This window comes from Podarcis liolepis (genome assembly GCF_965112155.1).
Source record: "Podarcis liolepis genome assembly, chromosome: Z".
In the NCBI taxonomy this organism is placed as follows: Eukaryota; Metazoa; Chordata; class Lepidosauria; order Squamata; family Lacertidae; genus Podarcis; species Podarcis liolepis.
This window is the reverse complement of record NC_139570.1, coordinates 42,106,686-42,128,855: the sequence shown is the minus strand read 5'-3', so window position 1 is coordinate 42,128,855 and position 22,170 is coordinate 42,106,686. Positions and strand designations below refer to the sequence as shown.

At 44.5% G+C, this 22,170-nt stretch overlaps 1 protein-coding gene across 11 annotated transcripts in view; it reads right to left on the bottom strand.

Annotated features, from left to right (window-relative positions):
• CACNA1B (calcium voltage-gated channel subunit alpha1 B) overlaps positions 1-21,383 on the bottom strand; it is a 325,506-nt gene extending 304,123 nt beyond the window's left edge. For all 11 annotated transcript variants that reach the window (XM_083485649.1, XM_083485651.1, XM_083485652.1 and 8 more), the window contains exons 1-3: positions 20,957-21,383; positions 17,177-17,283; positions 2,461-2,600 (exon numbers count right to left, since the gene is read on the bottom strand). In XM_083485649.1, the coding sequence (XP_083341775.1) occupies positions 2,461-2,600; positions 17,177-17,283; positions 20,957-21,260 (551 nt within the window). In that variant the 5' untranslated portion in view covers positions 21,261-21,383. The remainder of the gene's footprint in view (positions 1-2,460; positions 2,601-17,176; positions 17,284-20,956) is intronic.
• Between the last annotated feature and the right edge of the window lie 787 nt (positions 21,384-22,170).

Genomic DNA, 22,170 nt, shown 5'->3' with positions numbered 1-22,170 from the left:
CTTAAAAACTTCCAATGAAGGAAAGTCCACTAACTTCCAAGAGAGTTTGCTCCTCTGATAGTTGTCTGAAAGTTATTCCTTGTATTTAGGCAGAATCTCCTTTCTTGTAAACTGAGGTCCTAGCCTCCAGAGCAAGAGAAATCAAGCTTGTTCCCTCTTCCATGTGACAGCCCTTTAGATATTTGAAGAATGCAATCCTGTCTCCTCTCAGTCTCATTTTTACCAGGCTATACATACCCAGTTCCCTCAACCGTTCCTCATAAGACTTGATTTCCAGACCCCTGGTCAACTTGGTTGTCCTCCTCTAAACACATTCTAGCTTATCAATATATTTCATAAACTGTGGTGCCCAGACCTGGATACAGTACTCCAGATGTGGTCTGACCAAGAGGGAATAGAGTGGTAATATTACTTACCTTGATCATGACAATATATGTCTATTGATGCAGCCTAGAATAGCATTAGCTTTTTTTCCGCTGCACCACACTGCTGACTCATGTTAAGCTTTCCTAGATCCTTCTCACATGTACTACTGGCAAGCCTGGTGCCCCCCATCTTAGATTTGGGCAACTGGTTCTTCCTACCTAAGTGTAGGACCTGACATTTGTCCCTATTAAAATTCATTTTGTCAGGTTTTTTCCCAGTTCTCCAACCTGTTAAGATCATATTAAATCCTGATTCTGTCTTCTGCAGCACTGGCATCCCCTTCCAGCCATCTGCAAATCTGATGAGCATCCCCTCCATATATTCATCCAAGTCACTTATAAAGTTGTTGAACAACAATGGGCCCAGGACAGAACCCTGTGGCGCCCCAACTGTCACTTTTTTGCAGGATGATTAGGAACTGTTAGTGAGGACTCTTTGGGTTCGGTCAGTCAACCAGCTACAAATCCACATAAGAGTTACCTTGTCCAGCCCACATATCTCCACAAGAATATCATGGGGGACTTAGCAAAAAAACCTACTGACATCAAGATATGCTATGTTCACAGCACTCCCCTGATCCAAGTAGGCCATTATTAGGTGTTTCTGGTTTAGTGTGCTTACTTTAATTTCATTAAGAATTAAGGTTTGTAACCATTATTCATCCCATCTCAGAGCAGACACACTGAAATGTATGGACATGACTCATTTGTGTACAGTGGACGCTCAGGTTGCGAACGTGATCCGTGTGGGATGCATGTCCACAGCTGTGGACATCCACAACCCTCAGCGTCCGCAACCCTCAGCAGCATATCTGCACATGCGCGGGTTGCAATTTGGCACTTCTGCGCTTACGCGACTGCCGAAACCCGGAAGTAACCCGTTCCAGTACTTCCAGGTTTCGGCAGTCCGTAACCCGAAAAACCGCAACCTGAAGTGTCTGTAACCCGAGGTATGACTGTACTGCTCTGAGTAGAACTTAGCTAGATACAATAGCTTCCTTAACTGAACATGAATGCTAATTTTACTTTGGAGGATTCATGCTTAAGACTGAACCATCTGAACATACGAGTTTAACTGATTAGCCACGATGAATCAATTTACATGTGAATAAAACAATTATTATGAAGAGCCAGGTGTACACTTTATTTAGTTTCAGTGCAATGGCACATGTTACAGCAGAGAAAAGCACAGACCTGTCCATGAGTAAAGGGAGAATACCTCTAAGCCAGTCTGCCATCTATATAAATACTTGGGGATGCAGCCCCTGCTTATGTTGCTTGCCAAACTTACTTAGGACTGCCCCATTCCCCTTGCCAACCCCTCACCCCCCCCCTTTACCCAATCCCCCAAATGATTCAGAGATACCAGTTGGGTATTTCAGCTCAGCAACACGTCTGAGATACTTCTCAGTTTATACCAGTCAATAACTGTAAAAGTACAAGGAGGAAAATGGACACCCACTCCTTATTATACCATATCCAGAAGCTCAAAATAGGGCACAACTAGATGTTTTATAACTGAAGAGCAAATCATCATCTTTCCAAAATATCCAGTGTATTGATCATTTTTATTCAGTATTCTGCTACTTCGTGACTCCTACCCCTTTGCATTCTTCTTGGTCTCAAAGGCAAAGTGAACCTCCTTTTGTTCACATATTGTCCGATCTAATCCACCTCTAAAACATTTCCTGCTTTTAAAACTGTTCTGTAGTTTTCAGAAGACGATTTGGCATTAAAAAGAAGAAGAAAGAAATGAAAAGGATTGCCTTTCAGAGTTAAGATCTGCCAACCATCTATTATTTTTTAAGTGTGTTCATAAACTTGGGCTAGACAAAGGCTTACCCAAATTCACCTCCACAACAGCTCCTCTGTAAGTCTTCAAATATAGCTTTACTATAGAATCTTAATAGCATCATACTCTCTTCTTCACCTTGCTGATGAAAATAATAAGCATCAAAGCAACTCACTCTCAGCATAATTTCTACAAATTGTGGAGACGGGGGAGAGAGAGCGGGGAGAGGGGGAGATCACTTACCCTGTAAGGACGACAACAAAATCCATCACATTCCAGCCGTTTCGGAGATAAGAGCCTTTGTGGAAAGCAAAACCCAGCGCGATGATCTTAATGCCAGCTTCAAAGCAAAATATTCCAATAAAATATGGCTCAGTGTCATCCTAAAAAGAAGAGGAGGGAAGGGGAAGAACAGCAATGTCAGGCAAAGAGCTACAGTTCTACAGGTGCTGGGATAGTCAATTCACGTTTTATTTCTTGCTATCAAGAGTTCACAGTTTGGTTTGGTTTTTCTACACTGTACAGACTGTAAACTTCACCCTCAGCCATCCTACCCTGCATTTCCTCTCCTGTGAGTCACCTCAAACTCATGTTTGTGTTTTAGGTTTAAACTTATGAAATAGTGAAGCAAATGAAGATTGAAAAGAAAGGAGGAGAGTGTGTGATCCTCCAAGCCTATGTTATCATACAGTCATCCAATATCTTCTGCATATAATCTGAGGCCTTTTTATGAGTTGAAACTGGAATCACTACCTCGTGTCCCATTTCCCGAAATCCTTCCTGATTTTCTACTTTCCTCATTGATTTTGCCCCCTTTGCAGAGTGAATCTACACAATCACTCTCCCCGTTTTGAGCCAAAATTGAGGTCAGCTAAGAAGCAAAGAGGGAGTATTGTTAGCAGCTTGACAGGAATAAAGCAGGTGGATCTTACTGCACTGCAGCTTCCATCAGAGCAGAAGCCAACACAGCCAATGGTCAGGGATGCTGGGAGTTGACATCTGGCAACATCTGGAGTGCCACAGCCTCCTCACCCCTGTTCAAAGAAGCAGAATTCCCCACCGCATGAAAGGATCCCCTCCTAAGGGGAGTTGCTTCTTAGAGTAGGGGTGGAAAACTTTGTTCGCTCTAGGTATTGTTGGACTCCAACTCACATCAGCCCCGGCCAGCATGGCCAGAACTCAGAAATGTTGGGAGTTGTCACCAGTATCCCCCCCCCACAAGAAAAATAGGTGCCAGAACTCACGATGAAGTTGTTGCAGAAAGTTGCAGGGCAACTCGGAGCAGCTCTGAACAGATACCTGTTTGACAATAGCCATGTTCACCACCTGTGAAGGTGCAAAGAACCTGTCTCCCTAGATGTGCCCCCCTCCTTCATTTTCCACCACTGCTTGTAACACCATCAAAAAAAAGTAATGAGACTCATTTGGCACTACTTGTTTTTGAAGAAACCATGCCAGGTCTTAGTAATCACAACATCCTTTTCTAAGTGCTCACAAATCAACCATTCAATTGTTTGTTCTAGGGTCTTTCTTGGTATCAGTTTCAAGCTGACCAGTTAGTAGTTACCTAGGTCTTCTTTTCCCTCTTTTTTGAAAAGTTGGATACAACTTTTGCCCACCTCCAGACTGTAGGGATCTCACCTGTTTCCAGGAATTCTCAGTTTATAGATGCTGAAATTACTTATGCAAGCTCCTTTAGTACCTCATCAGACCCTGAAGATCTGAATTCATTTAAAGTAGCTAGATGTTCCCTTACCCCCCCCCCTCCTTTCCTATCTGGGGCTGCAGCTTCCTTCTTACATTGTTTATTCCCTTATCACCAGCTTGGGCACCACTTTCCTTTTGGGTGAAGACGGAGGCAAAGTACCGTAGGTATTGATCATTTCTGCCTTCTCTCTATCACCCAATAGCATTTCTCCGTCTTTTCCAATCAGAGAACTTTGCTTTCCATGGAGGCGCAGGTTGCAGCCACACCAAAGGTGGCATTTTTCTATCTCCGCTGTATTAAGCAGTTGGTCCCTTACCTTTCTCACCCTGATCTGGCCACAGTGATCCATGAGACAATCACCTCCAGGCTTGATTATTGTAACTCACTCTACACGGGGCTGCCCTTGAAGCTGACCCAGAAACTCCAACGGGTGCAGAATGTCGTGGCGAGGCTCCTTACAGGGCCCTTGCCATGAGATCACATTCATCCAGTGCTTTTCCAGCTGCACTGGCTCCCAGTGGAGTACAGGGTCAGGTTTAAGGTGCTGGTTTTGACCTTTAAAGCCCTATGCAGCCTAGGGCCCACGTACCTATGGGACCACCTCTCCTGGTATGCCCCATGGAGGACCTTAAGATACACAAAGGACAACATTTTGGAGGTCCCAGGTCGCAAGGTGGATAGATTGGTCTCAACTAGGGCCAGGGCCTTTTCAGTACTGGCCCCAACTTGGTTGAACACTGTCAAAAGAGACTAGGGCCCTGTGGGACTTGACATCTTTCCGCAGGGCCTGCACGACAGAGCTGTTCCGCCTGGCCTTTGGTTTGGACTCAGTCTGACCCTTATGTTTCCCTCCCCTTATGGTTTTGATCTATGGGCTACTTTTAAAATGAGCCTGCATTTTAAATTGCATTTTAACCTGTATTTTAAAGTGGTTGTTTTTGTTTGTTCGTTTTTCCTATTATCTTTTTACTGTAATTTTACTGGTGTTAGCCGCCCTGAGCCCGGCTCTGGCCAGGGAGAGCGGGGTATAAATAAAATTTATTATTATTATTATTATTATTATTATTATTATTATTATTATTATTCATTCTTCCTCCTCTTTCTAACACAGCCAAAGAAACCTTTTATTATCATTATTAATGTAAATTGTAAGCCTGAACTCATTCTGAGCATTGGCCTGTCTGACCTTCTCTCTGAGACTGTTGGTTACTCATGTATACGCTTCTTTCGTGATTTCCCCGTTCTTTCATTTCTTATTCATGGCCTTGTTAAATCTAAGCTCATCTGTAAGCTCCTTATGCAGCTACCCTGGTTTCTTTAGATGCCTCCCAATTTCTTTCTTGTTGGAATTGTCTGCACCTGTGTCTTCCATCTTTCACCTTTAAGAAACCCCCATTAATCTTTGAAGTATTTCTGACCATGTGATCTCACCCACTAGTTCCTTAAGCTTTTTGAAATCAGCCTTCTAAAGGTCCAGAATGCATGTCTGCAGTGCCAGATTAAACCCTGTGGAGGCCCGTAGGCAGTCCAAGGTGAGGGCATGGAATCAACCTTGCAACTCCAGTAATACATGGATCCTGGCAATCTCGCATCCGCATGTCGTGTTCCTCCAGAGGTTCGTCTCCTGCGTGGGGAGATCTTCCACCTCCCTATGTGCATCACTGCTCCAGGACAGTCCACTCTGCTCTATCAAGGAATTCCTCCTCTTGGCCAGTAGCTCAGAGTGTGGTTAGTGAGCGCAAGTTGCTGTGCCTTTTCGTTCAGCAACCGAGTGTAGTTTTGCACCTTCTCGGGCAAGACTTGTGACAAACATGGCATAAGTGTTGCTGGTCACTGCAGCAGCTCCCTCACCACCCATGTCTCTTGGTCATTTGTACCCCGTGAGGCAGCACTTGAGACTTTCCCCTCAAACCACCCTCACAAATGCCCCTGTTTACAAGTCCTGATTATGAGCTCCCGGAGGCTGCAATCAATCTTACATAATCATAATATCATACAATCATGATACAATACCATACAATCATAATATAAAATCATAATATCACATAACTGTGACATCATAATATCATACAATCGTAATATATCATACTATCATACAGGATAAAAACAAGTGTGGGGTATTGTTGTTTTGTTTATTATGCTATGTATTTTCTGTTTTTATATTGTGAACTGCCCTGTGATGCTCTGAAGAAGGGCAATAAGAAATACTGGGTTATATTTAGTATTTTTTCTACCCATTTATTAATGGCCATGGCTAAGCTCATAAACTTGAGTAGGTCTACTCCATGTAAAAACAGCAAACAAAGAAGACCTAAAGTGCTAATCCAAAATTATATGACAAAAGAGCAATATCTACCCATCTCACTTAAGGATGAACAACTCAGAATTTAGAGTCGAACAGAGAGTCTTCCAGAGCCTTAAAGACTAACAGATTTATTATGGCATAAGCTTTCCTGTAGTCCACAAAAGCTGATGTCACAATATATTTGTCAGTCTTTATGGTGCCACTTCTTTTGCTACAAGACACAAACACAGTTATCCCGCCCTGCCCCCCCCCAACAAAAACAAAAGTCTCATTGGAGGTGTTCTTTCAGCAAAGCAATGCAGCCTAGAATCTCATTAGCATCCCTCACAACCTAATCCCAGAGCAGGCTACCCGGGCCCCTAAAAAGACCATCCCAAAAGGCTTAGGTGTGCCATGCGAAAGAAAAGACTTCCTCTTTTCAACAGAGGTTAATATGACTGGCTCATGCCTCGCTGCTTTTAAAGAGCCTGTGGTTAGGATACAGAACAAGGCCCATTAGCCGAGTGAAAAGGCTGTCATGTTAAATAAGGGAGAAAGCTGCTATGCCCTGCCTCCATGTCAGAACCAACAAGCAGCACATCCTGGGTAAATGAGAAGCCTTCTGCATGGATTAGTTACAATGAGGACCATGTGCTCCAATCTTTTCTCTGGTCTAGAGGGGATGGGCAGCATGTGCAAGCAAGCAGGATGCCACTGGGAGTAGGGATGGAGGAGAAATTTTGATACTGTTTGCATTTTAAAGAGGAAGGAATCAATTCCCATTTTGTGAACCAATACACAAAGCAAAGTATAGCTACCCTTTGAAATCTACAGTTTTGTGGTTTTGGTTGTGCATATCTTCCAAGCAAAGAACATGGGCCAAAATTAAGAGAAAGCATGCATATCATTTTAGGGAAAACTCTTTTTTTGGGGGGGGGAATGTGTATATTAGTCAAAACCACAGATGAAAATTAGGAAGAAATTGACTCTAAAAGGCTTGTAAGTTTTCATTAAGATCCCCACCTGCCCTGCCACCCCCACCCCCACCCAACAAGTGCAAGACGCTACAGAAGTGTGAGGAACTGGATTTCAAGATTGGGAGTGGGGATGAGAAAACAACTTTGGCAAATTAATCCCTTCCTGGGAGATGATTCTAGCAAGAGTTACTGCAGGACAAGGGTGAATGGAACCATCAATCAACAGGGCAGCATCAGAACTGGACCAAAAGAGGAAGAGGAAGAGGAAAACCCAAATTGAAAATTACTTCCCCTCCATGAATTTGAATACCATACAAAAATGCATCCATACTGCAGAAAATTGCGTGTGAAACATGGATATTAGTCAAAACTGTGTGTAAAGCATGGATATTAGTCAAAATTGCACACAATAGTGTACTCGTTAGGAGAAGGTTGAACTAAAATGCTGACAAATAAGAACTTTTCAAAATTTGAGAATGTGGAGAACTGAACTTAAGGTTTGGAAGGAGTGGAACAGAGAAACCAAAAAAAAATGACAGCTCCTTCTATCCCTAATGCCACCATATACCAGATGGCAGAATTCTTAAGCACACCTGAAAATATGTTGTGCTTCAAGAGGCAGTTTTGGTCTTACTTCAAATCAAAAGTCATAAGAAAAGGGTCATTTCCTCACACAACCCCCGTCTTTAAACCTTTATCAATAAAGGTTTTGCAGAAGTTGCTACTGAACAACTGTTTTGGTCTCACCCGGTAGTGTAGCTAGCCAGGAGTGGTCCACACCAGGCCAGTGGGGGGGGGGCAGGTCATAGGGTGCCATGGGGGGGTCTGTACTGTGACACAGTGGCTGCTGTGCATTGGGGGTTTGGATTCTGGGTGGCAGGGGAGCTTGAGGGATCACAGCAGTTGCTTAGTGTTTGGGGCGCCGCAGGCGGTTGCTACACCTCTGGTCTCACCTGGGTACAAATTGGCACTTTCAAATCCTGGTATACTTACTAATGACCTGACTAAGCTATTCAAACAAGATATAATGACACAGGCATCCTGAGATATTATTTCCTCCAAGCTTAAGGTGGAAGAGAAAATAGCACACAAAATATGACAAAAGGGAGGAATTTAAAGCTCCTTATCTGTGGAAAACTAGTCTCAGAGCAGCTGGCCATTATTAAAATAAGAAAAAAATATCAACAGGTATCTATCCATAATACACAGTGCACATAGCTGAAACATTCAGCATTTAAACAATTCAACAGTCATTGAATTGTTTAAACATTGAGCATCTAAGGCAGGTATGGCCAAACTTGGCCCTCCAGCTGTTTTGGGACTACAATTCCCATCATTCCTAACCCCTGGTCCTGTTAGCTAGGGATGATGGGAGTTGTAGTCGCAAAACAGCTGGAGGGCCAAGTTTGGCCATGCCTGATCTAAGGCCATAACACTGTATTTGCTTACTCAAGTGTAAACACCATTAACCTCAACAGGTTGTACCCAACTAAGGTCAATTCAGAGTTTACCCTTTGAAGTTAATGGGTAGTACCCAATGTTAGTTCTACTCAAAGTATATTCAGTGAAATTAAAGGGAATAAATAGCTTAGACCCATCGATTTCAGTGTCTACCCTTCTCAGAGTAGAATTTAGCTGAATACAATCCAAGGCACCTAACTTAGTCTTGTGCATCAATTTCTACAGCTCTACTCCAAGTAGGACTAGCATTGCCTATAGTGGGGCTTTGTTGTTGTTGTTCAGTCGTTTAGTTGTGTCCGACTCTTCGTGACCCCATGGACCAGAGCACGGCAGACACTTCTGTCTTCCACTGTCTCCCGAAGTTTGGAGACAGTAAGTGGGGCTTACTTTTGAATAAACACGGAAGAGTGAACTGTAAGCTGTGTATATTATGGTTAGATAATTTTGTCTTTGTTTCTAAGTATTATACTGATGATTGGCTATTGGATTTGGTTTTTACAGCACGTTTATTTTAAGAACATAAGAAGAGTGTGCTGGATCAGGCCAATGGCCCATCTAGTCCAGAATCCTGTTTTCACAATGGCCAAATGGATAATACCTGTACGAAACTGACAAGAAGGACACAGGAATAAGCACACTCTCCCCGCCTGTGGTTTCCAGCAACTGATAGTCAGAGGCATATTGCCTCAGTGAAGCCAGAGTATAGCCATCATGACAGGAAGCCCCTGATAACCTTCCCCCTCATGAATTTGTCTCGTGCTCTTGTAAAGGGACACAGGTGGCACTGTGGTCTAAACCACAGAGTCTAGGGCTTGCCGATCAGAAGGTCAGCGGTTCAAATCCCCGCAACAGGGTGAGCTCCCATTGTTCAGTCCCAGCTCCTGCCAACCTAGCAGTTCGAAAGCATGTTAAAGTGCAAGTAGATAAATAGGTACCGCTCCGGCGGGAAGGTAAACGACATTTCCACACGCTTCTCTGGTTCGCCAGAAGCGGCTTAGTCATGCTGGCCACATGACCCAGAAGCTGTCTGGGGACAAATGTCGGCTCCCTCGGCCAGTAAAGTGAGATGAGCACCACAACCCCAGAGTCATCCGTGACTGGACTTAACCTTGTAAAGTTGTCCAAATTGGTGGCCACCACTGCCTTCTTTTGCTAAAGAGTTTTACTGAAATGTATTGGCAACCATCTCCATCTCCAAAGCTCTCTAGCCTCCTTTTGTGATTGTGATATGCTAATTGAAGTCATTTCCTACTCACTTTCTGTGCCAAATAGTGGATCAACTGGATTTAAGAAGGGCTGGAACCTTCATGGCTCTCCCAGATGACTTACTTGTTGAGCATTCATTCTGATCTGTTGCACAAAGCTTTTTTTTTTTAATGATATGTATTGAAAATTTTTTAGAATTACAAAGGAAAACAAGGTAGAGAAAAAAAGAAAGAAAAAATCAAGAAAAAACAAACCACATCAAACAATACAAATTAATAAAAATCAAAATCAAAAAATAACACAACCCAATCAAAAAACAAAAATATACCCCAAACATTTAAAAACAAATCCAATATTCTCGAATCCTTAACTGTCATTACCTTCTTTCTTTGACCTCCTCCTCCTCCCTTTTTTTGTATCCTAGGTGTTAATTGTCACAGCAAATCCTTTCTATATTTCATAATATTCTGTCATTACATTATCTTAATCTATTTTAATCTTATCTTACTATAAAGAACCTTAAAGCTTGAAACTTAAATCTTTTACCAATTTCTCATAACCATAATATTCTTACATAATTCTTTACATATTTTTACTAAAGCCAAATAATTTCAGTCCAGCATTTTTCTAACATTCATCAATTTTGTAAAACACTTCTAATAGAAAAAAACAAAAAAAAATCCAATCTTCATCCAGCGTCTCTTCCTCCTGGTACCGGGTTTTGTCAGTCCTTTCTATCCCATCAATCTAGCGCATTAACCTGGTAATCTTATATCCAAGGCCCTTAAGTCCCTTCCATGTCCCTTCTGCAGCTCTTCTTCATATTTATAGCTATATTTTCCTTTGTCTCCTGCTCCTTTCACTCGTGGGAACTCCAGCTTAACAATGTTTTTGACCCTTCTCGACAAATCAGCCCCTTTTCCATAGTTCCATACTCCATGTAGTATTTAACCTGTTTCAAAGTCTCTCCAAAATTAAGAGCCCCCACAACCCCAAACATCTCACGGCCCATTACCAGACTTGAAAAGACCAAACATCCCTGCATAGGGGGGGTCTATCCAACCCCCCATTTCCAAGCCAAACCAAACTTTATCTTTCCAAATCTGGCTTTTTCCAAGCTCATTTGTCAAATCCAAAAACTCATGTTCCTGCTGGGCCGCAGCTCCCTCCATCTCTGGCGCCCAAGATTCAGCAACATCCTCTTCCCTCATCTGTTCTGTCAGGGCACACTCCTGATTTGATTCCTGGGTGGGCTCCATATAATTTCCCACTGCCTGTTCAAAATTTCTGATTGCATCAGTCATCAAGTCCGTCTTCTCATGTAGCTGTTCCAATAGGGCACTTGTTTTACAGAGAGCACACAACAGAGCTTCTCAATATATTGTCCTACAAGGTCAGAAGTCTATTCCCACGATCGTAATCTGTAGCAGCTGCAAGCTCCCCGATTCAGAGTTGGTTACAGTTTCACAGGCTCCCTCTAGGGGAAAAACTTCTATTTGTTCTTTTCTTATAAAGGCAGATCTAACAACAAAGTTTCCTTTTTCGGTTATTTTGTCAATATTTGTTCCTTTAAAATGCGAAAGGGAGCAATGGGATCACTATGTTTCTCTTCTTTTAGCTATCTGTCAAAAACGTTTGTCTCTGGTCAATGAGCTTCAAAAAACGTCAGTCCTGACACCCCGCTCCAGGATCAAGACGGTGGAAAATTACTTTGCTTTACACTCACTTCTGCAGGTTTAAACAGTCAAACCCCCCCCCCCACTTCTGCTTCCGAAGGGGGTTCAACTATCTTAAATAGTGAAAGTTAATCCTTTACAAGCGATTTTCTGAACTCTAGTTTGCCATGTCTTTGCTTTAATCTATCTACAAAGAAACAGAAGGCTGACTTCCTGTTTAGACCTTTCCATTTCAGTACCAAGTTGAAATAAACTTTAAAGTCCAATTTTCCTTTCTACTCGCAAGTCCTTATTTAGAGTCCAGTTGTCTGAAAATTAAGTACTCACGGTGATTGTTTTAAAAGCCAAATTGTCCCAGGAAAAAGGCAGCGCTCTCCAGCAACGGCTGTGCGGCTTCACTCCACAGAAGAAGCAGTTGACTCTCAGCACCGCGCCACTTCCCCCTCTTAGCTCCGGAGCCCGTTAGTGGGTTCCTTTGCGGGTTGGGGGGCGCTAAAGTTGCCCACTGAGTCCCATGGTCACAGGCTTCATCCGCATGTGATTTTTGAGAGGGTCCCCACTTCGCCGTAGCGGAAAAGACCCGTTTCCCATGGAGCTGGTCCCTCCAGATCAGAGGGAGTCCGCCATTACCGATGGCGCCACCCCGAAAGTCTGATCTGTTGTGATTGTGATATGCTAATTGAAGTCATTTCCTACTCACTTTCTGTGCCAAATAGTGGATCAACTGGATTTAAGAAAGGCTGGAACCTTCATGGCTCTCCCAGATGACTTACTTGTTGAGCATTCATTCTGATCTGTTGCACAAAGCTCACACGAAGGTTAGATTATATCTGGCCTTTACTGAGCACTCATTCTGATTTGTTAACAGGGTCATTATGTGACAACAAGCATTCATCCCTATTTGCTCAGGCAGTGTTTAAAATGCCTTCATCCCAAGACTTTCATTGCAGATCCTTTTTTCTTAGTGTTTCCCCCCCTTTTTGTGCTAGTGCAGCCAGAGTGCTTTACTTTAATGGTACAAATTAGGAGCTTCAATGATGCTCTTGAATCCATCTCACAAAATAATGACATGTTGGATACAATTACTATTGTTCTTTTTGCTATACCGTAAGTTTTCATCTGCTCTTTGTTTTGTTGCATGTTATGTGCATTTGTTCCAAATATATCATATTTATATGCTTGAATTATTTTCACACTTTCATATACTGCCCTGGAAGCTTCTGATGAAAGGTGATTGAGATACGCATTTAATTACCATCATGATTTTATGTTCTCATTACTTCAGACAGGCAAATAAGATGGCAAATCAAGGCTTTCAATATGGTTTTTCACATCCAAAATATTGTAAGATTGACAATATTCTATATCCAATACATATGCAACAGTTCTTCCAGGCTTTCTCTGATGCATAATCCAGCCCTGTTGCTCCGTTAATCTGACCTACTGATTTGTGACAAATTTGGGATTTCTTTCATGAATGTTATTCACAAGCCACTCTAATTATGCTGTGAACCACCCTGAGGTCTTCAGATGAAGGGCCTTATACAAATTTTATAAATAACAATACTAATAATAATTTTAATGTTGATTTCACATTAACCACCATGATATTTTTTTTTCTTATTGTTGGCAGGGTAGGATTTTTTACAAATAACAAAAAAAAGCTTGTAAAGGAGGGCTTATATAGTTATCAGTTTACTATTAAAAACTAATAATTGTTTTAATAACAACATGCTTCTTTCTAATGATTATTAATCATAAGAAATTTTTCACCACAATTCAGGGAACTAAGTTAAGGCAGCCATAGTAATATGTCTCAAACCAAAAAATAACCAGTCTAGCAGTCACATTTTAAGACGCTTGTAGATTTCTATATTTCTTGCCTCTATATTTTGTATGATTGTGTATTTTAAATGCTAGGTATTTTATTTCATTCTTTTTTTCCTTTTTAACTTTTTTTTTATTGCACTGTGATTTTAAATTGTTAGTAACTTCCCTAAGTGGCAGCAGATGGGTGAGAAAGACATCTTTATATAAAATTAATAAATTCATAAAGAAGACAGATGACTGGCTAAACATACATCCTCAATTAATTTGGCAACACTTCAAAAAATGTAAAGAGTTGCATCCAACTATGTTTTACCGAGAGTAGACCCAATGAAATTAATTCACCTAAGTTAGTCGTGTCCAATATTTTAATGGCTCTACTTTGAGTAAGATTAACTTTGAATACAACCCATGCACACACACACACACACACACACACACACACACCCCTGTACTTGGAAAAGGCATATTTTCTTAACTCTCACACACAAGGAAGAATGCCTTTTCTAAGATCACGGGAAGTAGATGCCTCTTCTGAGATGTTACCTACTACAAGATATCTTCATGCCCACTATCTAAAAGTATGATATTCCACTTCAAAACATTGTTCTAATGATATATGCATTTATACAAATATAATTAACAAACTGATGTAAAAATCATATACTCAGTTAAGGGTTTTGGATATTTTTTTTTAAAGCCCTAGATTTCACCTCCAAGAGACAAACTTATGGAACCACATGGTTTTAAATTGCATGCTAGGCAAGTGAATCAGTTTACTTTTAAAGAAGTGGTCCATGTGCGGACCTCCAGATCAGTATCTATATGTGAAGGAGCCCTTGTATGGGCCTCAGAACACAGCAATGTAGGAAATTACCTCATTTTGAATTAGGCGATTGGTCCATCTAGCTCAGTATTGTCTATACTGGTTGACAGCAACTCCCCAGGGTTCCTGGCAGGACTTATTTCCCAGTCCTACTTGGAGATGCCAGAGATTGATACTGGGGCCTTCTGCATTCAGAGCAGATGCTCTATCCATGAGCTAAGGCCCTTTCTCAATTGAAACACATTGGGAATTTTGGCCACCTGGTCTACCCTGGTCTACCCATTGTGACCAATGAGCTGTAGACCAAGGCTCCAATAGGGCCTTTTGTAACTGTCCATCCAGGTGTAACTGGTCTACAGACCTAGTCTACCCGTAGGAAAAAAGGTAAGGTAAAGTGCAAATAGATAAATAGGTACCACTGTGGCAGGAAGGTAAACAGCATTTCCATGCACTCTGGCACTTGTCACAGTCCTCTGGGTACCAGAAGCAGTTTAGTCCTGCTGGCCACATGACCCGGAAAGCTGTCTGTGGACAAACGCCGGCTCTCTCAGCCTGAAGCAAGATGACCCCATAGTTGCCTTTGACAGGACTTAACCATCCAGAGGTCCTTTACCTTTTACCCATGGGAAGAGTGGGCCCTCACCTATGGCAGTCTGGATACACTCTCGCATAAAGAGAACTTCCACCCATTTACAATAATAGATGAAATCCAGGAACTGTTATCTTAACTGACTTGTGGAATATGGAATGAACCATCTAAAAACAGGCAAAAGGAATTGCCTAAAACCCTCAGCTTTTTACTTCATTCCCCAATGTTCTTTTTTTAGGTTTAACATGTTTCAAAGGAGGGAGGTTTCAAGGTTTCATCTCCCTGTGCTAGGAGCAGCCATACCCACTTAGGTTGAGCATCGGAAACATTCCAAAGCATCCTTTAAAAAAAACAAGGAAAATGTCTACCCCTGGCTGCCTGTTTCTCTCCACCACCCCCTCCCTGCCAGCTGATAAAGAATGAAGAGATTATCCCAAAAATCATTCTGCTTTGCATTTGAAATATTATAATTGCCTCATTACCATAAAGCCTGCTGGTAAGTTATTTTCTTTGTGAGTGGGCTGCTCCCAGTGTTGTTTTCTCTTAAAGGGAATATGGTAAATCCATCAAATTTCATCTTCAGAAGAAGACCCCCCCCTCCTCCCTTCTTCTCTCCTTCACATGAGCAGTTCAAAACTATCAAATGCCTCTATGTGACCCTTTTTGAGAAAACAGAATTGGTGCTTCCTTCAAACATAGACCCACCCCTCCCTGGACCAGGGGCAGAGGAAGGGGGTGAGGTGGGTGAAAGCCACCCCGGGTGTCACCACTGAGGGGGTGACAAAATGCCAGGTGGCACTCACCGCGGGGCCTGCCGTGCGCCTGAGCCACACATCTCTCCTGGGAGAGACACGGTGGCTTAGGTGTACATAGGCTCCCTGCTGACCAAACGGTCCACCTGCTGCCTCTCCCCCAGCTGTAAGGCGGCTGAGTAAGAGGATGCAGGCAGACTCCAGAGACCCTATAGTGCACCTCGCCCCTATGGGCAACTCGCCCTGCTCCTAGGTGCACCACCCCAGGCGCCTAAGCGGCTTCCACTACCACTGCTCTGGACCACACCACTTGCATCAGCCTCAGCCAGCCAGTGGCCTTGGTATAGGGATGAGGGAGAATGACATTCCGTTCACATCTGAGAGTGAACCAATCAAATTCGCATTTTCCAAAACAGTCCAGGAACCAAAACACTGACATCCTTTGAAATTCACATGTCTCTGAACTTCACAATGCAGCTCCCCAACCAACGTTTACCCAAAAACTGACTCCTCCTGCATTCCATCTTAGGACTCTTTCTCCCCAGATGCTTATTCTGATGGCTTCATCACCAGTTAGTTGCTCATCCCCCCACTGTACTTTGCTTACTCTCTGTAGACTAATAAAGAGTTAGAACATCAGAAGAGCTCTGCTGGATCAGTCAAAATGGCCATCTAGTCCAGTATCCTGTTTTCCCAGATGTCCCATTGGGAAACGAGCAAACAGGTCAACAGTGCTCTCCCAACTGCAGTTCACAGCAACTAATATTCAGAAGTGTATGTCTCCAGCAGTGGATGTAGAGGTAGAACATAGCCTTATCCTTCATTACATAAGGCTATCCATTGGATAAGGCTTTCAGCATTGACCTGGTTAAGAAATAAGAAGAGCCAAAGGGGGACCCATCTAGTCCAGCATCCTGTTGTCACAGGGGCCAGCCAGATTTCTCTGGGAAGCCCATAAGCAGGACCGGAGCACAACACCATGTGTGATTCACAGCAATTGGCTTTCAGAGGCATACTGCATCCGATGGTGATGGCAGAACATAGCCATCTGATAACAGTATCCCCTGTGAATCAAAACACCATCTCATCAGGAGGTCCTCTCTGCACATTGGTGCCAATTCCCTGGGGCCCTGGGTGCCCAAACACCCACAAAAAATCCCATGAAGGGGCAAGGCACCCACAAATTTTGGTGCCAGGGCCTTGTACACTGCATGGCACCCAAGACCCTGGGCACCCACAGTCGTAGGGCCAAGTTGGCACTCCTGATTCTGCATGATGCTGGACTTTGAGTGCAGCAGGCACCGATCCTTTGGAACTGCCTCCCACTGCACATCAGGCATGGTGTCTTTTGAAGACCTTCATTTTTTTCAATGAGCCATTTAAGTGGAGATTTTTATCTGCATGTATAGAGGACTGGGAAATTATTGGTTTTTTATTGCTTTAAATCCTTTTTATATATGGGATTGTTCTTGCTATGTAGATAAATAATAATAATAATAATTCTTATGGCTGAAGCCTTTACTGACAGACAGATGCCAACAACAGACACAGATTTTACAGGAAGTGCTTCATAAATGGAATCAGATAAATACAATTAAGTAAGAGGGTAAGAATGACAACATTGCCCTCCCCCACCAAATAAATGGTACTCACCAGCCTCTCTGACATGGGCGTCTTGTCGTCAACAGGTAAGTGTTGCTCCAAGGCCAAGACGATGCAATTAGCAATGATTGTAGCCAAGATCATATATTCAAAAGGAGTGGAAGCAAGAGTTAAAGAAAAAAACTGGTCAACAGAAGTATGCAAGAGAAAATCAGCAATAAACTGGACTCATGTGTATGTGTTTCCAATGCTTTCAAATGCCATTTTCATAGAGTTGTAAAACTGGAAGGGACCCCAAGGGTCATCTAGTCCAACCCCATGCAAATGCAGGAATCTCAACTAAAGCATTCATGGCAGGTGGCCATCCAACCTCTGCTTAAATACCCCCAAGGAAGGAAAGTCCACCACCTCCCAAGGGAGTCCATTCTGCTGACGAACAGCTTTAAAAGCGTATTTTTCGCTCTATAAGACGCACCAGACCACAAGACGCACCTAGTTTTTGGAGGAGGAAAATAAGAAAAAAAAACTATTCTGAATCTCTGAAGCCAGAACAGCACAGTGAAAGCAGCAATCCCTCTTGCTGTTCTGGCTTCTGGGATACCTGCGCAGCCTGCATTCGCTCCATAAGACGCACACACATTTCCCCTTACTTTTTAGGAGGGAAAAAGTGAGTCTTATAGAGCAAAAAATACGGTAGGTGCTGTTTCTCAACTCATTGGCCTAACCCCGGCACAAACCGTGTAAAGTAGCCTGGCATTATTCTTATCCTCCCTGGGAAAGAGCTGAAGTTAAGAGCAGACAGCTTGTCCAAAAAGGCCACACAAGAAGTTCTGCGCTTTGCTGAAATGTGAACCAGCACATATCAGATCATGTTGTGAATCACTACACAACAACAGCCTTGCCAAGCCAGTATAGAAAGCAAAATCTGTGCTGCCTTGTAGCAAAAGGGCCCGACTAAAAGAAAAGGGGGGGACGACCCATAGAGAATAGATCTTAATTCATTTCCAAGCAAGGATTTATGTCAGAGTAGCCTTGTGCCTTTATAGCGAGCTCCCTCCCTTCTCTGCAGCGTGTGTATCACTGGATCCATGCCCAATTCTAGGCCAAGGCCCAGATGGCAGGGAAGTGTTTCAGCAGCACAGCGAGCTCCCCTGGGTACCAGAGACGGCTTGATTTAAACCTTGCACCAGTCACCGTCGTAGGCACACCAGCACACTAGCACACACCCAGCCCTCCTAGATGCTTGTGCTGGAGCAGACTTGCCCACCCCCAACCAAAACACTCCAAATGAAGCTTGCCTTACAGTCACCATGCATTACTAGAGAGCTTCTGAAGTTCCCAATAAGCTTCTGCACCCCACCCCCACCACCAGTGCAATGAAAGAATCTAGCCTTGCAGAAATGCAACACTTGAATTGCCACAAGGCTTTTCTTTGAGGTACATTTATCCCAAGCTTGGCTGCAGCACAGATGCCTTCCAATTCGCCTCTTCCAGCAATCTGGTGGATTCTGTTTGCCCTGTCAATACTTCCCCTGCATGCACACAGTTTCAACTGGGAAGGGGAACAGCTTGCCATGTTGCTAAGGGCAGGTCTGGTTGCTGTTCTGCGAGCATTATTAGCTATATGATTTCAGATAAAAAGAAAACAACAGGAGACCCCCCTGGGAATGCTGCCATGAAAGCACACTCCTGACACTAGTGCAGATCTGCCAATACATATTTGGACACACACAGAGAGAGGGAGGGAGGGATTACTTAGCAACCTAACCCTAAGCTCAGGATGGGAGAACCTCATTTTTGCTCATTCTGCTACAGACAGTTCCACTACCATGGCCACAACTGCTTACAACATGAAAGGAAGAAAGGCACAGGGAAGGGCCATATAGCTCAATGGGTACAGCATCTGCTTCACATGCAGAAGGTCCCATGTTCTACCCCCAGCATCTCCAGGTACAGCAGGGAGAGCATCCCAGTCTGAAACCCTGGAGAGAGACTGCACTCAGTATAGACAACAATTAGCCAGATGAACTGACAGTCTGACTTGTTCCTAGGATGGGACTCCTCTGGAGTCAGGACAAGTGGAGAGAGAGAGAGGAAATATTCACAGACTGTGGTCCTTTCAGCTCCATAGAAGTCAGACATGGGCACGCCTGATATACAAAATTGAGCGGGCTTCTGAAATAGCAAATAGGGCTATTTACTTGTGCAGAAGGTTCAGATGGTGTAAAAACTGAGATATTTTGCTTGCCATATGTGCTGACATAGCACACATCAGGTTGCATCCAGTGTTTCAACATACTCAGAGCAGATCCATTGAAATTAATGGACATAACTAATTTAGGTCCATTATTTTCAGTGGGTCTGCTCTTAGTAAAATGTAATTGGCTGTGGCACAACGTGTGTGTGTGTGTGTGTGTGTGTACAGAAGCTTTTGCTCTGTCCATATACAATTGTGTACACACACATTTACATAGTAGAAGGCAGGCACACTTGTGTAGCTTTCTTCAGTTAGGGATTTTGGCTTGATGTAAGTTTTACCAAAATGCATCCCAATAACATGTCAACAATTTACAACTCACGATTGGTGACAATATACTGAAACATGCCCAATTCTTTAAAAAAAGAAGAAGATTGATCTAATCCAAATACCAGAATTGGTTTTAAAAGAAATAAGTGGTGATATTCTTAGCTAGAGAGGTGATCACCCTGAAAGTCTTCCACAGCCTAACTATCAGGACAAGAATCTAAGTACTTTGCCAGCACTGCTGAGATTATCCTGACATAGAACACAAATGAAAAGAACAAGCTAAAACTAACAAGAGCATGCAGGAATTCTGAAGAAAGGTACTGCTTCTACAATGCCACAGTGAAATGTGCAAAACTGAAGTAGAGCCACACCACATAATACAAAAACACACACACTCAACAGCTACACCAGTCTTTTCAAGAAAGGCTTTGAACTGCATTGTCCCAAATGCAGATATTGTGTGACACACAGTTTACTCGAAACAGTGGCTTATTAAGAGACATGAACCAACTTCTTTAAATCCTAATAAATGTATGGTATAAAAAACTGACTTATTTTGGGTGGTAACAACTTAAGGCTTTGAAATGAAGGGGAGAGAGGGAAGTTTCATCAGCCTTCTTGATCCAAAAGGAGACAGCAATAAACCAGCACCCCACCTTGAGATTTCTGCCACCCACCCACACCCACACAAACAGCTGGAGAGAGGGATGAAGAAGGAAAGTGAATCAAGTCAGGTGTGGCAACGTTCAGGGAGGTTAACCTGTCGCTTCAGGTGACAGAAAATACTACAGAGACTGAGAGGAGAGCACACTGTGCCACGAACCTCTTAGTGCTCCCTAGGGGACAGGAAGACCCCATCCCAGGTGTCTCAGGGAATCTATACAGACACGCGGCGGGGGGGGGGAGGGCTTGCAGCGAGAAGCCCCTTCCCACTTTTTTTTTTTTAATCATTTATCTAGTCTAAGAAGAGTTTGATGTAAAGTTGGGAGATGGGGGAGAGGAGCCTTGGCTCACCCAGAGGACCAGGCACGCCCAGCCGCGACATGAAACGCGACCCCCGGCCTCCCCAATACAAAAACGCCTGAAAGAACACCTGCAACTGTCCCTGAACCCCATTCCCTCGACTCGCGCAAAAAAATGACACGTGAGCTGTCCAGATTCATCAGAAGGCACCCTCAGCCTACCCTGTGCTCGGGCCACGGGGCGGGAAGAGGAGGACAGTCCCCACGCGTTGCTGAAGTCTCGGACCCCAACCGCCTCCCTCCAAACTCCCCCCCCCCACCGTCCGCCAAGCAAAGGATATGGCCACTCCGTGATCCTCTTGGCATACTTGCGGATCACGTTGTCCTCGCTGAAGATGAAGAGGGAGCGGTTGACAGTGAAGCAGTTCTGCTTGACTGGGATGGGGTTGTAAATTGCCATGGTCCGGGCCCGCTGGGCCTTAGATTGCTTGTACACCTGGGGTCGCTGGCCGGGCTGGCCCGGGGGTCCTTGGCGGCTACTGCCGCGGCCTCCGCCGCCCACCACCGGCCCGCCGCCGCTGCCGCCGCCGCCACCCCCGCCACCACCTCCATAGCGGCTGGGTAGGTCGTCTCCGAAGCGAGCCATAGTGCTCCAAGCGCGTCGCAGCACTCCAAGCTGGCAGCCGAGCCGCGAGGAGGAAGACGCATCCCAGCGCCAGAGGAGGAGGGAGGGAGCGAGGCTCACTGGGTTGCCGCTGCTGCTGCTGCGATCCTGGCGAAGGTTGGCTGGCTGCGGCTGGAGCTTGAAGGCAGCAAAAGGAGGAGGAGGCGGTTAAGCAGCTGCTGCCGCCGCCGCCGCCGCCGCCACGCTGGGGCGAGGCTCGGCGAGAAGGAAGGAGAGGAGGAGGAGGAGAAGGAAAAGGGAGGGAGCCGTCAAGCGATGGAGGTGAGGGCGAGGCTCAGTCCTTGGAGGAAGGGCTCAACTTCCCGCAACGGCCCTTTTCAGGTCTCGCCCGTGGCTGTTCGTAGGAGGCACGAAGGGCTTCCCCTCCCGAGGCTCAGCTTGCCTGATCCGCCGGCGCCCTGGGGTTATTCATTCTCTGTTTCTTTCTTTTTTGCACCGGCAGGGTGAAGGAGGAGAAAATCTTGTGCTTCTGGGGCTCTTCCCTTTTTTGCTGGATAGAGAAAACGGGGATGAGGCAGAGACGGGGCAGCAGCTGCGGCTGCCCCGCTCCTCCTCCTCCTCCAGGGCTTCCTCCGTCCAAGATCTCCAGCCTTGGAGAAAACGAAATGGAAGCGTCAAGAGCAACCGGTTTGTGAACCTCGCCCCTCCACACTCACACACACTCGCACACGCGAGCGCACAAAAAGCCCAGGCAGCTGACTGCCGGTTGGCCAATCACCGGCGCCTACTCCACCCAGCGCTACAAGGATTCCCAGCCAAGCCCCGTATCAATCAGCAGGGAGGGGGAGAGGAGGGGAGACGCCCCTTCCCAAGGGCTTGGTGTCCAGAAAAGGGGCGGATTGGGCGGGCTGGCGGGAGTGGGTTGCTAACG